Genomic DNA, 23,759 nt, shown 5'->3' on the forward strand with positions numbered 1-23,759 from the left:
TCTATCTACCCAGGTTACTTATACCTTCAGAATCCAATTAACGTGCAACAAGAAAATGGGATTTACACACATATATTGTATCTAGGTTATACTGTAATACATGTAAAATGTATGGGATTGCCTGTCATCTAGGGGAGGGAGTAGGGGGAGGGAGGGGATAATTTGGAAAAATGAATACAAGGGATAATATTATAAAAAAAAATTACTCATGCATATATACTGTGGGGAAAAAATTCTAAATAAAAAGAAAAAAAATAAAGTAGCACCTAGATCCTAGAAATACATGAACAAAGTGTGTGTTTTGGGGATGGCGTCCACAAAGGATATTCTAGAAGAGTAACAACCTGCCCTTAATGTGGGAAAAACTTTTGCACTGCTGAGGACCTTCTAGTCTTCTCTCCTGCCCTTGTAGAGGAAGTACTGGGCCTGGGGTCAGAAATACCTGGGTTCAGATTCCATGTTAGACATTGGGTTTATGATCCTGGACAAATCACCTACCCTTTATCTGCCTCGATTGCCTCCTCTTTATAAAATGGGCATCATGGTATAGAAGGCCTATTTTCTACTTTCTAGGCCTGATGTGAAGTTCAAACAAGCTATTTGTATAGCCCTATATAAATGTCACAAATGAGTAGTGCATCGTCTTGCCCACAGTCACACTGCCTCCTCCACTCCTCAATGGTGGGCCGTGCTTTGTACACACACCCTCGCACCCCCTGAGCTTGTTTTCATGTGGGTCATGGCTGAGACAGCCTCTTCTGCTGTTCTTTCTCTTCTAAAACTTGGGGAAGGGAGATGGTCTTTGTTGAGTTTGGTCTTTAAATGTTTGTTTTTAAGTATCACTCAACAGGGGAACATCTGCCCTCTCTTTCTGTTAGCTCACAAGTGTCCCTAACATTGAATTCCAGGGTATTTCCCTAAGGCTTCCAGTGGAACCTAAGCATTGTCTCTTCCATTTCCTACTATTCTCCACGTCAACCCCTGCTGTGAACATCTGCCTTTGATGCTTTTGAGAATAAATTGCATTCATATGTAGGTTTGCTCTGCTCCCTATTCTCCATTCCATTCTGTCTTGTTAATATTTGGGCTGATATAGTTGAGAATGATTTCTGCAATAAATTCTTGTTTCTGTAATACTTTTAAATCTTTCCCTGATAGAGGGTAGGATATGGATAGTATTAGAATTTCACTTCACAGATAAGGAAATAGACTCCAAAAGGCGAAGATCAGCCAGCTAGTAAATGTCCAAATTGGAGCCTGAATTCAGGTCTTTTGATCTCAAGGTTTTTGTTCCTCTACTTCAACTGTGCTGCCTTACATCTCTTTTCAATAGTTCCCCCTTTTACCTATTTATCAATTTCCAGTATATATTTTAGAGTTCACAAACTTCATCCTAGCCTTCTCACACATAATGGAGTCAAAGATGGATTCTCCGTTAAAGGCAGAAACTTTTGTTATTTTTTCTTCTCCACTATCTAGCCCAGTTCTTGGTAAGTAATAAGTGTTAAATTCAGTGTTGAATTGATCTGAAGTTTGATACCCTCGGATGAACATGTAGGAAAGCGAGACATTGGCCAAGTATCTGCCTTCTTTCCTCTTTGGAGAGTTCCTTGTGCTGTTGTCCATAGCTCTCTTTTGTGATTTCTTTGTTGTGCATCCTAACGGCCAAGAGGGATGTAAAATATTCAGCTGGTTAGCCAGGGGTAGTGGGAGGGTGGGGAGAGGGCTTTCTCCTTATTCTTTTGTTTTGCTTTGGTTTTTGCAAAATCTGAAATGGCATTGTGGTGAGTGGAGAAAATGATCAACTTATAAGTAATAGGTTCCAAAGGGTCCAGCTGCTTTTGGTCAAGCTGTGGGGGCTGCCGCCCAAAGAGCTGCATTCTCACCTGCCTAGATGCCAAATGTGGTTTCTTCTCCCTCCCACACATCCCCCATCCCCTATTGCCATTCAGGGGGAAGTTTGAAATCCAGTTTAGTTATCTTTACACTTAGAATTGGATATGGAAATGCATTCTTTGGCTCCCTGAACATTGAGTAGCCAGTTGGCCACTAGAGAAAAGATTCTTGTGTTTGGAGGAGCACAATAGTGATCGACAAGTCCAAAGGACTGGATGTTGTTGCTCTTTTGTTCTTAAAGTCCTGAAATTTAGCAGAAATCAAGGGAATTTAGTAATCCAGCAAGATGTTTGAAGATTTGTTGGACACAGGGGAAATAAGAGAGTTAGTGTGGGTTTCATACCAGGGGAATGGTAAGATTTTGAAACCTGGGGCAAGGTAAATGGCTCTTTTCTTATATAGTCTGTGTATTACCCTCCCTTCCCTTCTCTCACCTCCCCCTTTATTTTTTAATACTATTCCTTTCTCTGAAAACCCAGCCCACTGAGTCCCACCTGCAAGAATTAATGAGTAGGTCCTCAGCTTACAGTCCTCTTTCAAGCCTTTCTCTGTGATTAAATGTTTTCCTCATGTGGCAAAATGCATTTAAGAGAGGGAAAAAAATATCCCAGCTAGTATTTGTGTTAAAGAGAGGCTGGTTCTTGTTACTTAACAGATTTTTATATGCCTGGCATTCAGAGGGCTAGAAACCATTGGGATGGCCAGGAGAAGCCGCCTCTATCCATCTGTGATTATGTTGGTACATTTTCATCCCTCAACCTTTATATGAACTAGAGATCCCTCTGTGCTTCAATAAATAGTGCATGCATTGCTCTGCTCAAAGGAAAACCATCTCGTGACAATGAGCCTTCTAACAATGAGTCTTGCAGGGATCTAGGCTAGTCTTGGGACAGCCCTTTTCTAGGACTTACTCAGAGGATTTCCAGCTTAGGAGTACATAGGCATAATTTATGCTGGTTGGCACAGACTTCAGAAACCCAAAATCACCTCCATACCGTGAAAAGACATTAGAATAGGCCTTAATGAATTAATTATAGGATGATAATAGTGGTTATAATAACCTCTGTTAGCATCTGCTCCTATGTCTCACTGTGGCTTGGAGATGACCTTGGCTTCTCATGTCCATGCCAGGGATGTGCAGGCTCCAACAGGTCTTAACCACGTGGGAAAGGTTTGGAGAGCAGCTGGACGATATATCTGCTCCAAGGACCGGGACACCTCCTCTGAGTTTCGAGAGGTTCCTCGCCAGCCTGGCCTCAGAGCAAGGGCTTGGGGGGTTGCATTGTCTGTTTTGTTTTGGATTTGACCATAGCTGCTCTCTGGGACTTGCATCAGAGGTAGACAAGATGCTAAATCTGGGGCCAGGAAGACCTGAAATCAGAATCCGCCGCTGATGTGTGACCCTGCCCAGATCTCTCTCCTTCTCTGAATCTGTTTCCTCATCTGTAAAATGAAGTTAATGCTTATGGTACCTCCCTCATGAGATGATTGGGAAGGTCCAGTGAGATCATGTCTGAAGAGCACTTGGTAGACATGACGATCATTCATTGTTATGAGTAGCATGGAAAATGTTTAGTCTGCAGTAGGGAGGGATAGCAGGGTCCCCACATTGGTGAAGTTAGAAAGGCAGCCCAGTGGATTGAGTGCCAGCCCTAGAGTCGGGAGGATCTGAATTCAAATCTGGCTTCGGAGCAAGTCACCTAACCCCGCTTGCCTCAGTTTCCTCATCTGTAAAATGAGCTGGAGAAGGAAACGCCAAACCATTCCTATATCTGCGCCCAAAAAGCCAAACAAACAAATGGGGATCCAAAGGTTGTTGAGACACTGCCTAATCCTTTGCTTTGGGAAAGGCTAAGTTGCCTCTCAACCTACCCTTCCCCCCCCCCCCCCCCCCCCTGTCCACCTAGGTCATCTAACCAATTGGAATGCTTCAAAGCACATTTAGATTATACCTGAGGGAATTGAATGTAAACTGTTTGCACTACTGTCTTTCTACCCAGGTTACTTATACCTTCAGAATCCAATTCTTAACGTGCAACAAGAAAATTGGATTTACACACATATATTGTATCTAGGTTATACTGTAACACATGTAAAATGCATGGGATTGCCTGTCATCGGGGGGAGGGAGTAGAGGGAGGGAGGGGAAAATTTGGAAAAATGAATACAAGGGATAATGTTATAAAAAATTATAATTATAAAATTAATAAAAAAAAATTTTAATAGATTATACCTGAGGGAATTTGTATTGCATTACATTAACCCCCCCAAGGATACTATTTATGACTGAATCTCAGAGTAGAAAGGGACTTCTGCTATAGCAGAATGGGTAATTCTTCTGCCAAATCGCAACCTTTCAGATACTCGAATCCTCCTCTACTCCAAAAGCCTTCTCTTGGTTAAGTAATGTCAAATTTCAGTTCTTATAATCAGTCCTTGTATGGCCTGTTCCTTTCCATTGTCACCAACCATAAACACATGTCTCAAGTGTCTGGGATTGTGTAAATTATCTGAGAAATTCTCACCAGAGTTATTTAGCCATAAGTAAGTAATGATATGCCTCCTTGGTATCATCAGCTTGGAGCTTGGTTCTACTGTGCCAGGGCTTTGTTTTCAGCAAAAATTGATTGATGTGAGCTTGTCCTTGTGTTCCTCTCCCTGCAGGTCACCTTGGAGCAACAGGTATGACCCTCCATTGGAAGATGGGGCCATGCCATCTGCTCGCCTGCGGAAGCTGGAGGTAGAAGCCAACAATGCCTTTGACCAGTACCGAGACCTGTGAGTTGGTTAGATCCTCCCAGAGCCGGGGCTTGGCACGTGGGAAAATCAGACATGGGAACGAGAATCCGGGCTGTCTCCTGCCAGTTTCCCTTAATCAATTTGATGTCTTTGAGACTTAATTGTAGGCATAAGAAATACCAGTATGGTAATGTAGCCAATTTAAAATAGCTCCTTGGGAGAAACTACCATATAAATCTAAGATTATATCAGTACTTATTTAGTTAAGTTTTGTTATGATGTCCTGGGTGGAAGGATTGTCACTGTTCTCAGACCACCTGATAACTGAGACAGTATTTGAACAAGTATTTGAAATAATGTGACCTCTCCCAGCCCTTTAATTGGGAGAGAGATTTGATCTGTATGCTACATTATATTCTTAGGCCCATACTCATGAGCCCAAAAACGCGTCTTTGTGTAGTATTATATTTTCTTAGGACAACCTTATCTTCCTCCCTTCTTTTCTTCTTTCCTCCATTCCTCTTTTTCCTCCATTCTTCCTTTCTCTCTCTCTTTCCTCCTTCCCTTTTTCCTTTTTCCCTTCCTTCCCTCTCTCCCTTTCATTCTCCTCTCTCTCTCTCCCTTTCATCTCTTCCTCCCTTCTTCCCTCCCTTCATTCCTTTCTTCCTTTTCCCCCTCCCTTACTTCCTTTTTTTCTTCCCTCCCTCCTTATTTCCTTCCTTCTCTCCCTCTCTCTTTATCTGTTTCCCTTCTTCTTCCCCTTCTTCTTTTTCTCCTTCTCTCATCCCTGTCCTTTAGGATCACATAACACCTGTGCTGTAGCAGAATGGGTAAGAACAAAAAAGAACTAGGATTTTTTAAAAATCGTAATATCGTCTTTTCATTAAAATTGGACTTAGGGAAAACTAAACCATCTAAAACTCTTAGAAGTAGCAGGAAAAGGACTCTTGAGTACCAAAAATAGCTGTGTGTCTGCTGTACGTGCGTATCTCCAGAAAATTTGAAAGTCAAAAGTTTACAAAAATGAATATTAAAAAACTATCTCTATCTGTAACTGTTACATGTACATGTAGAGATGTAAACTTTCGACTTTCAAATTTTCACCTGGAACATGTATTTGTCTGTATGTAACAATAAATGTACCTCGATGTGGTCGTCAGATCTACTCCTTGAACTATTGACTCTTATTAGACAGAACTGCCTCTCAGTGGTTCCATTTGGCTTTAGGGGGCAAGGATGCTGTTACAGGCCAGCAGTCTGAGAGCTGATCATCTGTGACTTCGGATCAGAGCAAGAGACAGAAAAACTACAAGAAGCAATTTGAGTGAGGCTTAAAATGCACCCCCTGGTGGTCCTTGAGGGAATCAGGTTTCTATAATAAAGGATGCACAGGATTATCAAAAATAATTGTACTGCCTAATAGTTGAAGGGTAGAATAATGATTCAGAGGCATGACAGAACTAACATGTGTTTAGCATATAACATTTACTAAGTCAAATAAGTATAAATGTGTTTTAGGAAGAGTTCATTGAATTTTGTTCACTCAGAATCCAATTTTAGCCCAGAAAGGGGCCTCCTCTCCAGAAAGTGGTGATTTCTTGAGTCTCAGAGATTTCTGACTGTCCTCTAAGGCCTGGAGGAATTTTGATCCACACTCAAAGAGGCACTGCCCCCACTAATGAAATCCCAGTATTGAAAATGAACTTAAAGGAAGAGTTGGTTCAGTTATAAGAGGCAGGCAGAATGAGTAGAGGCCTTGCCTCTTCCATGACAGAAAGATCTGGCTTCAGATCCTAACTCTGATAAGCATTAATTATGACATTTTCCCATACATACATATATAACCATTGAACTGTTCCCTACCCAAGGAGTACAACTTTCAGTTAGAGATGAATTCTTCCCCTCCCCCCCAATTCATAGTATTTTATTTTTTCCAATTCCATATAAAGATAGCTTTCAACATTCATTTTTGTGTCCCAGATTTTTTTCTCCCTCCTTCCTTTCCCTTCCCCCACCTTCAAGACAGCAACTAATCAGATTTAGGTTATGCATATACAATCATTTTAAACATATTTAAACATATTTCTATATTTAAGTCATGTTAGGAAAGAACAAAAAGGGAAAACCACAAAAAAGAAGGAAGCAAAAAACAAAAACAAAAGCGAAAATAGAATGTTTTAATATACATTTGGTCTCAATAGTTTTTTCTCTGGATGCAGATGGTAGTTTCCATCCCACTGTATTGAAATTGTCTTAGATCACTGTATTGCTGAGAAGAGCTAAGTCTGACATAGTTGATCAGCTAGATGATTTCTTGAGCTTCATCAGTGCAAGAATTTCTCATACTAGAAGGTTCCTATAGCCATGATATCTTACTTCCAAAAACAGTATCTGAAAAACAACCACAGGCTAGATGGCTCATTACATGACCGTTTTTAATAAAGGAGTCATTCCTGTTTTTTATTTTGATGTTCTGTAACTTCAACCACTTTATCTTGTACTTCTTTGGGAAAGGGCTTCCCAAAGAGTGGGATTTCTTCACTTGGATGGAGAAAATAAGTTTAAACCAAAAATCTGGGTTGAAAAGTCAAAATTCAAGTAATCCCAGAAGCCTTCTACCTTGTCTTGATTTCTCAAAGTACTGACTCATTGATCTTTGTATTTTGACCGCCTGTCGAGACTTGAAGAAAAACAGAAGCTTCTAGATAGGTATCTCTAATGATGGGGTCTGCGCCCTATGGGGACCATATTGTAGGGACACAGCCTATGAAGCTGAGTCTACATCTCACTAAGATAGCGTATCTTGGCCTTCACTAGTTTTATTGCCCAGTTCATCCAACATTACTTTGTATTTTTCCCAGTTGGCACCTGTCCCATCCTCTGATCCAGGGCATGGATCCAGTGCAGATTGGCAGCTGCTTCTAATGGCTGTATAGCGTCCCTCTGTATGTCCCATTATGTGACAAAGCCCAGATGTGTAGCCAGAAGGGGCCTTAGAATCCACTTTGTCCCGCCTCCTCTTTTTGCCCATGAGGAAACCAAAGCCAGGAAGAGTCAAATAGGCAGCAAAGGCTGAGGGGAGATTTGAATCCAGGTCCACTTAGTCCAAAAGTCAGCACTTTCTACAAGGCAAACTTTCAGTCAGGTATGCTTAGGGGGATCTGTAGAGAGAACAAGGAGTAGCTTTGTCTCCTTACCATCATTTCCAGGTAGGGCACACAAGGACATTTCTTCCATTGATGCTGGATTCTCTGAGATGAGACTTCTCATCTAGTGTACAGCTCCTATCCATCCCTTCTGCAGCCTTCTTCTAGAGAGTCCATCCACTGCACTGGAGGCTGGCTGTCCGTCCTGCACTCTTACAATGTAAATGTCTGTCTCCTTTCTATTCATTACAATGTCATTGATAGATAATACCTTTTTTTAAATGAAGTTTGGGGCCTTCTGTTTTTTACCCCAGAGACTCCTCTTGTTATATCATGTTCTCCCCACCCCATGATCCTCCAAGGAAACTTGATGATATCTTTTATGTAATTTCTCTAATGTAAGAAAGACATGTATTTAAGCTTTGGAAGAACAGAGTGGGTGAAAAATGGTTACTGCCCAGAATCTGCCAGGCTGTGGGATGGGTGACTGCTAATTTATTCCACTTGGTATCTGTCCCATCTTTGTGTACTTATTAGTGACCGACCCAAGTGGACCTTAATAAATGCATCTTGATTGGTTAAGATTCTGCTGTTAGGCAATGAACTGGGCCCAGAACTGAAATGAGTAGGAAGTGGTGCTCAGACAAGATCTCATTTGGGGAATTTTAAAGTCTCTTCAGCTGATCCTATGATGCTCCCATGACACACACAAAAGCCCGTGCTTTTTAATGACTATATCTTATTGCATTTAATTGGGTTAACCGAAACACAACTAAAGTGATGGCAGAAAGATCCTGACAGAGTTGTAAGAAGTCCCAGCTTTCAGTTAGTCAGATTTGGTTGTCATCAGGGCCCTGAGAAAAGACAGCAGTTCTCTCTGAACTTCTCCTTCCTCCTTATAGTGCACAACCTGCAGGCCTTTAGCCCTTACTGGACCATATTCCATATTTCTTTTACTAGACAGAGTGTTCCATGAGGGATTGGGGATTTGAGAGGAAGGCTTAAGTATCAGTCACTTAGGCTGAGCTGTAGAGAAAAATAGTCAATCCATTAAACTAGGGACTTTTCATGGAAAATGTTGGTGATTAGGGTGAGAGGAACCTTAGTTAAGTCCCAGCTTGGTTTGGTTACTGGCTACTTACGTGGACTTAGTCAGGTTGTTCCCCTACTCTGTAAGAGAACAAGGTTTACCGCAATCCCTTTCAACTCTCTAAAGTCTGATGCTTTTCTGAATATGGGAAATTCCCAATTCTAACTATGCAGTTGTTCTTAGGGCCTAGAGATGGCATAGATATTGAAATTGGTTCTTTTTCTTGTGGTCTGGGGATGTAGAAGATCGTAATCCAGGTTTGGGGTCCTTAACTTTTGTTTATTGGAAACCTTTGGGACTCCTAGTGATGTCCTTCTCAGAATAATTTTTTATAAAATAATCAAAGGAAATGTTAAATTTCATTTAGTGATTACTAATGTTAAACGTGTAATATTTTTCCTCTCTAAGTTCCTGGACCCTCCTGAAATCTGTCAATAGCTCCATTTATCCCAGGGTGAGAATTCCTGCTGTGGATGAATACATTAGTGGCAGTGAGCAGACAGAGAATTCTTTGGCAGCATTTGCTGTCTCTCTGGGAAGACTGAGCCCAATCATGGTACTTGGTGTAGTGCTCTAGAACAGGGTCAGTGAACTATGGCTCAAATCCAGCCTAGCCATTTTAAAAACAAAGCAACCATCCAATCCAGGTGGCCAGTGAAGTCCGGAGTCTTCATATTAAAGTAAAAGGAAAATGTATGACTGGACTTTTCTTCCTGGTCGTGTTCCTATCATTCATTTTGGCAAAAAAAAAAAAAAAAAAAAAAGATTTAGCAAAGACCCCATTGTTTGTGGAGGCATCCTGAACCTGGCCACTCTCTCTTTGTGGCTTTTGGTGAAGCTAGCCTGTCTCATGCTGACCTTCATGGCGCTCCTGGGTAAGATAATAAAGGATTGAGAGGCCGGACCTGAATTAGGGGTTCAGGAATGCCGGCCAAACCTCCCTGCTCTGGTTGGGAGGAAAGAAAAGGAGAGAAAAGGAGACTTCCCCCATCCTGAATACAGGATAAGAATGCTGTTGAATACAGGAAAGAATCAAATCCTGGGCCAGGAGAGCTTGGAAAAATGAAGCTTGTTTCTTTAGAAGAAGGTTGTTTATCCTCCTGCTGAGCAGAAGCTCAAAGCAACATGGGTAGAGAAATCTTTAGTTCCATTTTTTTTTTTCCTTCTAATTCTCTATGGTGCAGAATTCTTAGAATTCTGATTTTTCATAAAAGCAAGATGGAGTTTACAGAATTATCTCTTGTTTCCTGCTGTTTTCCTTACCTTGCAAAGGCAATTCATTGAAAAGAATATAAGGTAGCACTTTGGGTTCTGCTTCAACTGATAGGATTTAACAGACAGATGACTTAGTACAGTTTTCCATTTCTGATCCATTTTCTGGCACATTTTTCTCCTGTAGACTGCACCTGGTTTCCTTTCTCTCACCCCCTCCCCCTTCTATTCTTCCATTCTCCTCTCTTCTTTCTTTGTCATGCCCTTCATTTCCTATTTTTTTCCTCTCCTCTCATGATTTTATTTCTCCAAGACAAGGAAACTGATAAACTGGATCACAGGCTTTATAACTAGAACAGGGACCTTAGACACAATCAAATCAGTGCCTCTCATTTTACAGATGAGCTAACTGAGGCACATAGAGATCTGTGGCTAGCCTTGGGTCACGAAGCACACATAACTCTGAATCCATCTCTCCATCAGAGCACCCAGCTGTCACATCAAGCCTAACTCTTCCCTTCCCACCCCTCCTTTATTTTGAACACAAGGAAAACTTAGACCCATGGAGGTGAAAAATGGGGTGATCATGTCAGTGTAGCAAATAACAAAGCCAGCCTTTAAACCCATGTCTTTTGGCGCCGATATTCCCAGATGTGTTTAATCAAAGTGGATACTCCCTCCATTAGTGCACTTGGAAGCTCATCTATACCTTAGGGAAAACCTGCTGGAGCTGTTTTGTCCAGAAAAACAATCCTCCTAGTGGCCAGTCCTAGTGATGAATGAACCTCTCCACATTACTCAAGGCCAGTTTTTGGACAGCCAGACAACCCATCTTATTCAAGCCAGATGTGTCCCAGCCTTCTCCATGCCTGATGCCACAATTAGGTATCCAAGGGAGTCCTTAGTGGAGGAGTAACTGTACGATATTCATCTGATTTCTTTGGCAATGTGACTGTTAAGGCTACAAGAAGTTGGTGGTGGGGAGCCTCTTTCTTTGGGCTGAGGCAAAGTTAGCTAACAACATCTTTGTTTGATTTTGCAAAGGCCAGCCAAGCCAAGCTTCATTAAGAATGGGGGGTTTGTGTTTGTTTTTTTAATCTCATCCTCCAAAGTCCTAAGGAGAAGTTTAGAATAAATTTAAAAGAAGGATCTTAGTGTTCCCTTTTCCTAGTCACTCTTAGTCTAAGAACCGAATGTTGCATTCTTTTCATCGTCAGACAGCTTGAGTTTTGCAGACTAATATTATACTGTGGTTTCTTGTTTTCCCTCTATTAGTATCCATTAGTTCTCAACCTTTGCTGCATTCAATGTCTCCTTATCCCTCATTGGGGACATTGTGAAAGGAGTTCAGAGTGACCATAACCCAGCCTGAAGATCTGCCGCTCACTTCAGAGAGTTGAAGCTAGTCTTTTCATTGGTGGGCATCACCTGCATTCTCCAACATTTCCACTGGGAAAAACTGCTCTTTCTCTCTTATGACTTCTGGTTTTGATCCCTGATTATCTTTAAAGAACACTCGACTCTCCAGAGAATCAACATAAATGATCAGCATGGGAAATTAGTAGGCTCATGTAGGCAGTCATGGGGATGGACTGAAAAGCCAGACCTTCCAGTCCTGCTTCTAGACCCATTGAACCTCTGAGAGGAATTGGACTTTAAAAGATCCACTCCTTGAGGGCTCAGCTCACAGCCTGCCTGCCCCAGTGCCTTTGTATAAGTTACTAGCTGCTCTCCCTCTTTATCTCCACCTTTTGGCATCCCTTGTTCCCTTCAAGATTCAGTTTAGGTGCCAATTCTAATCTGGTATCTTTCCTAAACCCCTTATTAGAAAAGTGTGCTTTGTGTTTGCTTTTTAAAAATAAACATTTTGTTTTTACTAATCTGGAGACATGCTTTCTCTTCCATCCCACCCTCCAGTAGAATATGAGCACCTTGAGGTGAGAGGCTGTTCTATTTCTGTCTTCATGTCTCCAATACCTTGCATATAAGTAGTATTTGATAAATGCATTTGAAATGCATTTTGAAATGAACCAAACTTTAGCCTAACAGGATGTTGGTACAAATGGCTTTTTTTTTTTTTTTTTTTTTTTTTTTTTTTTTTTACTGAAATAGCTAGCACACAATCTATTAAATCAGCAGGGTCTTTCTACCAGCTTGCTGAGACATCTATATAATCTACTAGGGTCAGGGTTTAGGTTGGCAGGTTTGGGTCATTTAGCATGGCGGGGGGCCGGGACCACGGACAGACATCATCAGGCCACCATTTATAGGGATTTCTGTTCTGTGATCTATTATTTTTTTAAATTACATTTGGGGAAATTGAGGCTCACTTATTTGACCAAGAACACATAGCTCAAAGGCAAGTCCTTGTCACCAGAAACATTCAGGAAGATTCTAAGTGACCTCTCCTCAGGGCTTTTCTGGGAATCCCGACTCTGGGTTCTCTTTCAATTCTTTCAAATTCAGTGTCTACAGTGTCAGAGTCAGAATCAAAGCCCTGTTCTCCAGATCTCTGCTCCAAGTGGTCATTCCACATTGGATGAACCTTCTTGCCTTATATGTGGTTCCAGGAGGGATGGGGTCAGGAGCAAATGCCATCCCTTTTCCTAACTCCTTTTTTCTGGGTTTTTTTTTTTTTTGTTTTGTTTTTTTTTTTTGTTTGTTTGTTTGTTTTTTCCCCACAATATTTCCTTAGTATAGATGAAAAGTCCTGATATAATATTACAATTACTCCTCCTCTCCCAAACCAGAGAAGGGGCAAGGTGATGATTAGTTAACAAGTGCTGTTTTCTTTGACTCCCCCAGGCTGTGTTCATTTTATTATTCACCATGTCCCCCAATTCCATCTCCCCCCCCCCTTTTTTTTTTTTTTTTAACAAAATTCTTGACTGCCTTTTCTGTCATCAGGAAAGGAAGAGGACCAAAGTATGGTAATGGTGACCATTTTTTTCTTCAAGAATAAATATTGGAGAACTGTTGATAGCTCAGCCCCCACCAGCTCTTATTATATGAAAGTTGTCAAGTTTGCTAAAAATGCTTAAGAGATGACAGCTGGTGTTGATCCTGGAAATGGTTCATATCAGCTCTGATTATCCTACATTTCATCATTCTCTTCCCCTTCCATAAGTATCTTGCTTTCATCTCCCCCACCCCAAGATGTTTTCTTCCTGATTCACCTGAGCAGCCCTTAGGTGAATGTCATCAGAACCCAGTGGGGGGGGGGGGGGGAAACGGCCTCGGAGCGAAAGAACTCCCCCGTGGTCAGTCCAAGGGTGACCCATCTGGGTTGTTAGGACGGAGCACTCAGTCTGGTCCTGGCCCAGCCGGTTGCCAGGAAACCATCTCCTTGTCGTGGAGAGGTTCAGAGCCACACCAGCCCATTTTCTGGGAGCACTTGCTTTGTGAGTCCCCCACTTGACCCATTGAACCCCGAATCTGCTCTCCCGTCTTAGGTTCCTCAAGAGAGCAGACAGCCTCCGGCTTCAGGTTGGGCTCTCGCAGCTGCTTCTTTTAGGCCTGGTTCCGCCGGAGGCCAGATGTTCTAATGAATGGGTTGGCATAGCTTTCCTGCAAAGCTGATTGCTCCCATCTGCACCCTGTGCACTGCCATCCCCGCTCTTAACTCCAAGCAGATAATACCTTCAAACATGCGGTTGTAATTTATTGGCCTTATAAGTTAATTTTAGTGGGTGTGCAATTGATTGAAATCAAAGCTTAATGAAGGCCAGAGTCTAGGGGTTGGGGGATCAGGGTGAGGAATGATATTTTGTTTTCTCCATTGCTCCAGGTCTGAGATAATCTTCAAAGGCTTTAATTAGCTTTTCTAATCAGCCCTTCTTTTCTGGAAGATCTGCAGAGGAAAGGCTAGACTCCCTCTGGCAGTCCTGAAACTCTGCTCCACCAAGAAATGGCCAAAACGTTCCGAGCTTCAGTCAAGTCTTCCACACAGCCAGTGTTTGCTTTCCCCCAGTCTGGCTCCAGCCCTCAGTTGGGGCCATTTGAGCACCTTGGTGGTCTCCCTGTTTGCCCAGGCTCCTCTCTCTCACCACTTCCCCTACTGTTCTTTTAGTTGCATCTTGGAATCAGGTTGAGGTTGTCTGGGGGGCATTCCTCATCTAGAGAAGCACAGAATACAGAGGCCCCAGCAGGGGCAGGCCCTGCCCTTCTTTGGCGATAGAAGAATTCAGGGAGAAGACACAGTTGTCTCCCTCTCTCTCTCCTCTGCTCTCCTCCTTCCTTTTTCTTCAACATAGGGCTTCTGTCAAAGTTAAATTTGTAACATTTTTCTCATTGATTTGATTCGATATTTAAGTAAATATATGTAGCGTGCTTATCAAATGGAAGCAAAAAACTAACATACTGAGTAATAGTTAAGATGTGAAAAGATCTTGTCAGGCTCATCTGGTACAATGAAATTAAATAGGAATATTAATAGCATTTCTATAGCACTTTAAAGTTCACAAAGTTCTTTACAAGGAAGTAGGTCCTATTACATCCTCCCTCTTCCCTCCCCTCCCCATTTTATAGATTAGGAAACTGAGGTAGGTAAGTTACTTTTACCCAGACGCAGGATTTGAATTCGGGTCTGGTCCTCTATCCACGGTGTCTTAAAAATAGAAATGTAAATTCTATACTTAACTCCCAAAATCACCTTCACAGCTACAAGAGAGAAGAGACCCTTGTTTGCCTGAGGTGAGTTGTGAGCTTGGAGCGAGCTGGCGGCATGAAGCGTTCGTGGTCCCCAAAACTGGAGAGGCAGCCTCCCTGAGGTGCTGGTCAGGCTACGTGTGTGGAACTGCCTAGGCTTCTGAGTGCCCCACCCTAGGAAGGTCGTGGGGTAGGCAGAGCATCTCTAGGGGGTGCCGCAGCACAGAGAAGGGCTTCCCCATCTCGGGCAGGCTAGTTGAGAGGCCTGGGGGGGAGGGGGCATGAGTGGGTTATAGTCCTGCCTAGTCTTAGGACAAAATAAGAAAGAGTAAAGCTTGTAACACTTTAGGAGCAGAAATGGCCCCCTGGGGGGGAGGGGGGGGATCTGGAGTGCCCCAGAAAAGCCTGGGCAGGTCATGCAGAGGAAGCCTTTCCAGGGAGGGGCTCAGGCTGAACAGTCTCTGAAGTTCTTCCCTTTGCTGAGATACTGAAGTCTGGCTACAAGTGAACACCCATCACTGTCTCTGGAGTTTTTTGGGAGGCCCAGCGGGAGAAGGGGAGTTCTTGAGGTGATCTGCCGCTTCCCAGCTCCACTTCCAGCTGAAGGGGAGCCCGGTCTCGTGCTGTGCCCAAGCTGCAGGGCCTTTCCTGGGGAGAAAGGCAGCATTTGGCTAAGTGCAGTGTGGAGACCCATCGGCATGGCCCCCACAAAGCGTCAGAGTCACAGGTGGTCCTCTCACACAAGGCGCCACTGCCCTGCCCTCGGGCGAGGGCTTGCAATCCCACATCTGGGTGGTAACTGCCAGATTTGGAGTCTGGGGAGTAACTCTGAGGGTACGTTACACGGTATTGGCACATCATAGACACGGAGCATTAAGGGGCTATGTTGTGTTATAGAAGGGAAATACAAGAGTCCTGGTTCCTATACCGTGGGCTCTTAAAAATTTGATAAGACCTAGATCTCAGGAATCAGTTTCTTCTATAAAATGGAATTAATAATGCCTTCCCAGCCAGTCCCAGAGAATTGTGAGAAGCATTTGAGAAAATGTGTGCAAACACACTTCAAAAAAACTCTTACCTAAATTCAAGATTTCCTGACTGAGTGAAACTTGGTGAGCTTCATTAGTCAATCCCCCTCCTCCAGCTTCAGGCTGTTCTGTACTTTGTCCTGACAAGAGAGATTTCAATTTCCCCTGATTCCAGAGACCTCCAGGGAAGGCATTCCTCTACTTCCATCATGCATCTCCACTCAGAGAACAAGTTGGTTTGTAAAGTGGGCTCTGGGATCCAGCTTGTCAGGGGTATAATTAGTATTTTGGTTTTGACATATATTATTTGTCTTCTCAGCCATGCAGAAAGAGAGCCTCTGAGAACACGAGGTGCCTGCTGTGGGGCTTCCCAGCTTTCTAAGCAATTAGGCAGCCGTGGCGTTAAATGTTTGCCTCGGCATTGAGGTGGAAACCCCGTTTGCCAAGGAAGGGAGACGAATGAGCCAGGGGCAGAGTCAGGTCTCCTGCTTTGGAGGGAATGGAGTTGGAGCCAGTTTGTGGTTTTCCATTCGCAGTTTGGTTTTGAGGGGGTGAGGGAAGAAGGAGCGGGTCCCTTGTGAATGCTGGTCCCTATGACTTGCTGCTAACATTTTGTAGCCTAACTCCCTCTACTACTACCAGGGTAGTCTCTACCCAACGGGGCACCCCTCCTGTACCCTAAGGGAGGCTGCCCTTCCTCTAGATTGCCTCCTGCTACAAAGAAGGCCATGGCAGAATAGGAAGGTAGTGGAAAGAAGCCCATTCACCTTGATAATACTCCTCTGAACCCAGCATTGTAAGTTTTTAAAATTCCTGGGTTCTTCAATCCAAACAGTCAGCAGTCATGCTTGGGGCTGTGTGTTGGGAGAATAAATCCAACTAGGCTGGGTGAGGGGCTTTCTCCCTTTTTGGTAGTTGGAGTGACATCTGCCTCCTTTTCTCCTCCTGAGAACCCTGAGACTGGTCCAGAATGGTCTCCCATGAGCCACTTTGCCGAAGTGTTAGTGAAGTTAACATGCAAGGTGTCTGCAAGAGCCCTACCATCCTGCCACCAGCAAGATTCATTCATTCATTTAATTGATATTCTCTTGGGCTCCTTCAAATCCACCATCTGAAAGGGTTTGATTTCTTTTTCTCGCTCTCTTCCCCTTTTCCAAAGGGCAGCTTGAGGAGGGGGGAGGGGTATAGCATCAAGAGCAGCGTTTTGGAGGCAGAGAGACCTCTATTTGACTTCCTGATCTGACACTGTCCAGTTCCTTCATTTCTCAGGTTTTCCATTTTCTGACCTTAAAAAACAAAGGAGTTGCACTAAAACTCCAAAGTGTCTTCTGAGTCTGTCATTCAGATTCCTTCCTCTCCCACCCCCATTTCCCCTTCTCTTCCTCCTCTCCCTTCACCTTCCCGGGTTTATCAATCTCCATTGACATTGCTTCCTTTGATTATAGTCACTAGAATTGGACAATGTCAACCAAATAGAGTAAAAGCCTAGTAAACATGACTGTGTGGAGCTGGATGCACCTGAGGCACAATAGAGTGCTGCTTGGGGATGGGACTTCCGATTTTACCTGAGACCCTCACTAGCATGTAGCTGTAGGCAAGTTCTTTAATCTCAGATCCTTAGTGTCCTCATCTGTAGGATGGGAGTAATAATCCTTGGGCTTCCCGCTTCTCAGCAGGACAGTGAGGCCCAGGTGAGACAGCACATGGAAAGTGCTTTGGGAACTGGGCTTTTTTAATAACCTTTTAAAGTTTGCAAAAGACTTTGTGTAAATTATCTCACTTGATGCTCACAAAAACCCTGAAAAATTGGAGCCACAATTATCCCCATTCCAAAATAAAGAAACTGAAGCCAAGAGAGGTGCAATGACTTGCTCAGTCCCAGAGCTCACTTCTGCCTGGAGCAGGCTCATTGAGCCCAGTTCTTGGTCCCCTGGACTACCAGCTGTCTCTCATAAAGACTGGCTTTTAATAAATGCTGAATTGAACTAAATGTTAGGACGATTTCTAATTCAGGCAAATCATTTATAGTTACTTTAGCTGAGCTAGGAGGGGAAAATGGTGGATTTCCCCACACAAAATATTGTGGGGGAGGGGGATGGGTGCGGCACAAGTTAGCACTGTCACCAAAAACAGTGACACGTCCTAAGTCCTCGCTCCCAGAAAGCAAAGCTTGTTTACCAAAGATTGCTGCAGAAAGAGATTGATTTCTCTGGAAGAAAAGTAAAAGCCGTGCAGAAGGTTGCTGCAGTCGCAGTCCAGATGTGTCCTTGTAAAGCATGGCTGGCATCGCACTTGCACATGCCTAAGCGGATTGGTATGTTTGCTCGGGGCTAGGGCTATTGCACCTGTGGGTGCTGGAAAAAAGTGCTGTAAAATACCTGTCCCGAGCCCACAGGCAGACGCTGGCGCAGGGTCACTGACTTGGCTGGAGCACGCAAACAATCCATGGATTGTGGATGTGTTCCCACCCCCAGGGCAAGTGTGGGGCTTTCTCCGCTTTCACAGGTGCCAAGTTTGCTTTCTGTGATTGGCAGATGTGAAATCATGCTGATGCAGGAAGTAGTATCTCAGGTTTATATAGTGGCCTTCCGGGAACAGTTTAGAGCCCTGTGGTGCTGCCATCTGGGCACCGCGCTCTGGTGGAACACTGGTGAGATGCCCCTCCTAGGCCAGAGGATAAGAAACTGGAGTCTACCAGGATCTTTTAAGGCAGTTGGCAGCATTTTGTTTAAGAGAAGAGTGATGTGGGACATGGTCTAGAACAGTGGCCGTCTCCAAAGGGCAAACCTAGGGACTAGTGAGTGGAGATGACGAGGAGGCACAGTTCAGACTAAGAAAGAACTCCCTTAATAGTGGGAGCTTCTGGAGGTAGGTTTGAGGTGTTCCTGCAGAAACAGAATGATTTCTGCTTTTTGGGGATGCTCGACAGAAACTTAGTGCTTCGGGATGGGCCAGGCCAGAGGTCCACTGAGTCCCCCCAAACTTGACCTCCTCTGAGAGTCGTGTGAACTCTCCCTCAACTCCCAATGTTGGGCACAGTGAGAAAACAGGAGTCAGTTCTGCCCAGTGCCCTGCGCCGACCACAATGACAGAGGGCGGGCAGTGGGGTGGGTCGGAATGGAATCCAGACCTCTGGTCATTGTCCACTAGCATTCTCAAACCAGACTCATCCCCCTCCCTTTCCAGTGTGAGCACCTCCTGAGAACCAACTGTTCATTCCCTTACTTGAGCCCTTTGGAGTGCCAAAGAAAGGGAGGACCTGGGCAGCATGGGCAAGAAAGGGCACCTCAAGAAAGGTGCAGCTGTCCCTCAGAATGAATTAGCGGCTTTAGTGGGATATTTGCCAGTTAGAGTTTGTATCTATCACGCCTTGGATCCTCAGCAAAGGGCCCGCCCTAAATACCTGGGTTCTGATCCTCCGTCTGCTCTCTGGTTTTAACTTCTGGGTGTTGTATTACAGTGAGGTGGCACTGCATGGTCTTTAAGGGCTCTTCCTGCTCTGGTATCCATCCAGCCACATTCTTAAGGCTGATATCTAACCATGTACTTCTTTCTGGTTCCCTACAGTGGGCAAATGTCACACTCTGTAGCTGAATAGCTTATGAAAATGAATAGTCACCATTCAGAGAAGACTATCTGTCGCCTCATCCCACGTGTCTTGGCATAGAATTTGTAAGACAAAAATAAATCTCATAGATCAGCTTGTCAGTCAACCAGCCAACATTTATAGAGCCTCTCGTGGTCAGGTAGTGGGTTAAGTACTGAGGCTGCAAAGAAAGGCAAAAACACCTCCCTGCCTTCAAGAAACTTTCTGTCCAAATAGTCTTTTCCACTTCCTCCTTCTTCCCCTTCACTACAAAAACTCTTTCCTGCGTTTTTATGTGAAATAAGTTACCCCATTCTCTCTCTCTTTCCTCTTCTCCCAGTGAACTCCTCTTTCTCACCTTTAATTTTATGTTTTTAAGAGATCATCCTGTCATATTCAAGTCATACCCATGCCCTCTGTCTCTATAGATTTCTTCTAATTACCCTAAGAATGACAAGAATTAAGAATAGCAGGTATGATTTTTTTTTTCCTCATTTAAGAATGTAAACATTTTAACCTTAGTAAGGCCCTTATGATTTCCTTTTTGTGTTTCTCTGGAATCTTGTCTCCAAAAATCAGATTTTCTGTTCAAATCAGGAATGCTTGATTTCATTAAAAATCCATTTTCCCCTTGAAAGATTATATGTAGTTTTGCTGCATTAAGGTGGTTCTTGGTTATAATACTAGCTCCTTTGCCTTCCAGAATATCCATTCTTCCATTCCTTTAATTATAGAAGTGTTAAATCTTATATTATCCTGATTCTGACTTTATAACATTTGAAATGTTTATTTCTGGCTGCTTGCAATATTTTCTGTTTGACCTAGGAACCCTAGAAGTTTTCAGTTTGGGATCTCTCCTAAGAGGTGATTGGTAGATTCTTTACCTTCTGGTTCTAGAATGTCAGGGTAATTTTCCCTGTTAATTTCCTGAAAGATGATCTATCTAGGCAGGTTTTTTTGATCATGGTTTTCCCCCCTGAGACAATTGGGGTTAACTGACTTGCCCAGGGTCACACAGTGTTAAGTGTCCAAGGTCACATTTGAATTCAGGTCTTCCTTACTTCAGGGCTGGTGCTTTATCCACTGTGCTACCTCACTGCCCCTAGTCCAATAATTTTTAAGTTTCTCCTTGACATATTTTCCAGGCCAATTATTTATCAAGATATATTGATATCTTATGAAATCATTAGGTTCCATTTGTCTAATTCTGAATTTTGATAGAATTATTTTCTTCAGCGAATCTTTTTACTTCCTTTTCCATTTGACCAATTCTACCAATGTTCTTCTCTTCAATGAATTTTTGTACCTCTTTTAGCATTTTTAAGGTGTTTTTTTTTCCCTTCAGTATTTTTTCCAGGTGCCTTTTTTTTTTTTTTAAACCAAACTGTTGACTTTATTTTCAAGATTCTCTTGCATCACCTATTCCTTTTCTCATTCTCTTACTTCATTTTAAAAATCCTTTTTGACCTCTTCCAGAAATACTTTTTGGGACCTGAGATCAGTCCATTCTCTGTCTCTCTCTCTCTCTCTCTCTCTCTCTCTCTTTCTCTCTCTCTCTGTGACTTTAGATATAGCAGTTTTAGCTTTTTCATCATTTTCTGAGCCCGTTTTGATCTTCCTTGCATAGTAACTTTGTGGTCAGATTGGTTTTTTGTTGTTGTTGTTGTTTGCTCATTTCTTGCTTATTGCTTAACTCAACTTTATGTATTGAAGTTGGGCTCTGTTCCCAGAGTGCCCCAATCTTCATGGTTTTTTTTGTGCAGCTGTTTTCAGAGCTAGTTCTGGGGGCCTGTAACTTGTTCAGTTTTTCCAACATGCTCTGTAAGCATTCACAAGCATTCTTTTCTAGCCTGGAATTCTGACCAGGGTTCCCCAGACCTGCAACTTGGATTTGAGTGTGAATAGTGCAACAGAATTTGATATGACAGATCTTTGGTGAAAGCTAAATGGAAGAACAGAAAAGAGTATACTTTCTTCTCAGCAGTTCATGGAACCTATACAAAAATTGATCATATACTAGGACATAAAAACCTCAAAATCAAATGCAGCAAGGCAGAAATAGTAAATGCATCCTTTTTAGACCACAATGCAATGAAAATTACATTCAATAAAAAGCCAGGGAAGAACGGTGCAACAGAGTCTTGCACTCAGTGCCAGCAGAGGGACCTTTGTAATCTCCTGACCAGTTGTCCAGCTTTGGAAGCTGGCCAGAAAAGTTTGGAAGTAATCTTAGAGGGAAAGCACACAGAATAATAGGGAAAGGCTTCCTGTGGGTGGTGGGATGGTATCTTAGACTTGAAGGAAGCCAGAAAATCCAAGAGGGGAGAGATAAGACAGAGAGTTCCAGGCATGAGGGAACAGCAAAAGACTTAGGAGATATGTCTTGTACAAAAAGCAGTAAGGAGGCCGGGGTCACTGTCTCACACAGAATACATGGTAGAGGGAAAGGTGTAAGAAGCCTAGGAAGATAGCTAGCTTATAAAGGAGTCTTAAAAACAAACAGTGCCTCACCACTGAACAGAAGGGCATTGAGGTCAGACTGAGGCCTTAAGAAGCTCGATTTGACAGCTAAAGGGAAGCTGGCCTGTAACGTGGAACGGCTTAAAGCAGGTAGAGCCCCAGCAGGCTAGTCCAGGTAGTCCGGGGCATGGTGGAGGTTGACCCCAGACTGGGGCAGTATCAGAGGAGAGGACCATCTCATGGACTTGGCAGGACATTGGGTAATAAGAGATAACCAAGACCTGAGGATGGCACCTCTTTTGTGAGCCCCAGGGACTAGGAGGATGCTGGTAATTATTTAATGGTAATAGGGAAGTTAGGAGGAAGAGGAGACTAATATAAGACAGCCAATTTAAGATACCCAGTTGGCAGTTGGCAATAACAAGACTAGATGGAAGTCAGAAAAGAGGTTCAATCAGTCTGAAAATAGTCAGCTAGAGATCGTAATTAAATCCATGGGAGTTGCTGAGATTTCCGTATGAAATAGTATATAGCGAATTATGGCCTTGGCCAAATCTACCAGCCCTGCTTTTGTACTGGAGCTAAGGATGGCTTTTATATTTTAAAATATTTCAAAATACCTTCCCTAGCTGGAGGCCCTGCAGAAATAGGCAGTATTCAGCAAGAGTTGCAGACCATTACCTACAGTAGCAGAAGAGAAGAGGGCCTAGGATCATACCTTGGATGAAGACCCAGCAAGGCCTGAGGAGGAGAAGGAGGAGGGAGAACCAGAGGCTAGAGTCTCATTGAAAGGGGAGTGGACCAAGAAGTGACGCATCCTCTAGAACGGGACAGGAGCAGAGAAAGGAAAAGGCCTGGGAGCTGGGTCGGTGAAGGGAAATGTCCTCGAGATCCATAGCCACCAGAATTGGGGCCGAATGAGCCTCACAGAAAGACGTCACTAAATGATGCTGGCAAGAGCCAACCCCTCGTGAAGGGATCTGAAATGATAGGGGAAGAGGTTTCCTTGTGTGAGCTGAGGTGGCGCAGACTCTGGCCTGGCCTGGCCTGTCAAGTTCCCCTAGAGCTGTCCCATCGATGGGGGCTCCTAGCTGCCTCTCCTGGGATCATACTCTTAGATTTGGGCGGAGTTTTTTGTAAAACCTGTATTTTGTAAGAATTGTTTTTTGTGTTTCTGAATAAAATTTTATTGTGTTTTAAAATGTAAAAAACTATTCTTAATTCCCAGCTGGACGAGAAATGGGGACAGACTGACTTTGGCTCTTGGGGTCGTTTTCTGATCCTTGAAAGGTGGCTGCCAGGCAGCCTGTCCTGTAGTGCAGTGCAGCTGGAGTTTCTCCCCGCCTCCCATTCACAGTAAGCTTTGGCTACCCAAAAGACCAAGGACTGGGCCTTCTCTGCCCCAGAATCGTAGATCCAGAGCAGGAAAGAATCCCGGAGGCCTGTCTTTGCGAGTCCTTCTCCTCCTTTCTCCCTAGTTCCATAATGATATTTTCTGGAACAGCAAGCATCTGTGATTTTGGGGATGGGGGTGGGTGTGGGCAGGGAGAAGGGGATGTGAGTCCCACACACAAAGAGATTAGAGGCTCACATTGGGTAGATTCCTGGGGATCCGAGAGACTCACGGCCCCATCAGCCAAGAGGCCAGGTCCTTCCTCTGTCCCTGTCTAATTCCCCATCCCTGCTGTCTCTTATACTTGGCACATATTGGACACTAAATAAATACCGCTTGATTTGGCTTCCTTTCAGAAGAGTCTAAAAAGCAGAAGGAAGGAGAAAAAACCCTGAGTCTTATAGACCCAGGATACTTTGAACTTGTCTTCAGGCTCTGTCCAGTCTTTGCTGGAACCCAACTGCATGTCATTCATGAGCCAAGGATGCAAACAAGCCCTCTAGAAGTTCTGGCCCCAGCCCAGTCTTGGCAAAAACTGCAGGACGGGGTTTTATGTGACCAG

General features: G+C 43.6%; 1 protein-coding gene across 3 annotated transcripts in view; it reads left to right on the forward strand.

The window, feature by feature from the left end:
- CAPZB (capping actin protein of muscle Z-line subunit beta) overlaps nucleotides 1-23,759 on the forward strand; it is a 160,244-nt gene that overhangs the window by 113,893 nt on the left and 22,592 nt on the right. For all 3 annotated transcript variants that reach the window (XM_074306071.1, XM_074306072.1, XM_074306070.1), the window contains exon 4: nucleotides 4,561-4,674. In XM_074306071.1, coding sequence (XP_074162172.1) covers nucleotides 4,561-4,674 — 114 coding nt within the window. The remainder of the gene's footprint in view (nucleotides 1-4,560; nucleotides 4,675-23,759) is intronic.

Source organism: Sminthopsis crassicaudata, chromosome 3 (genome assembly GCF_048593235.1).
Source record: "Sminthopsis crassicaudata isolate SCR6 chromosome 3, ASM4859323v1, whole genome shotgun sequence".
Classification (NCBI taxonomy): domain Eukaryota; kingdom Metazoa; phylum Chordata; class Mammalia; order Dasyuromorphia; family Dasyuridae; genus Sminthopsis; species Sminthopsis crassicaudata.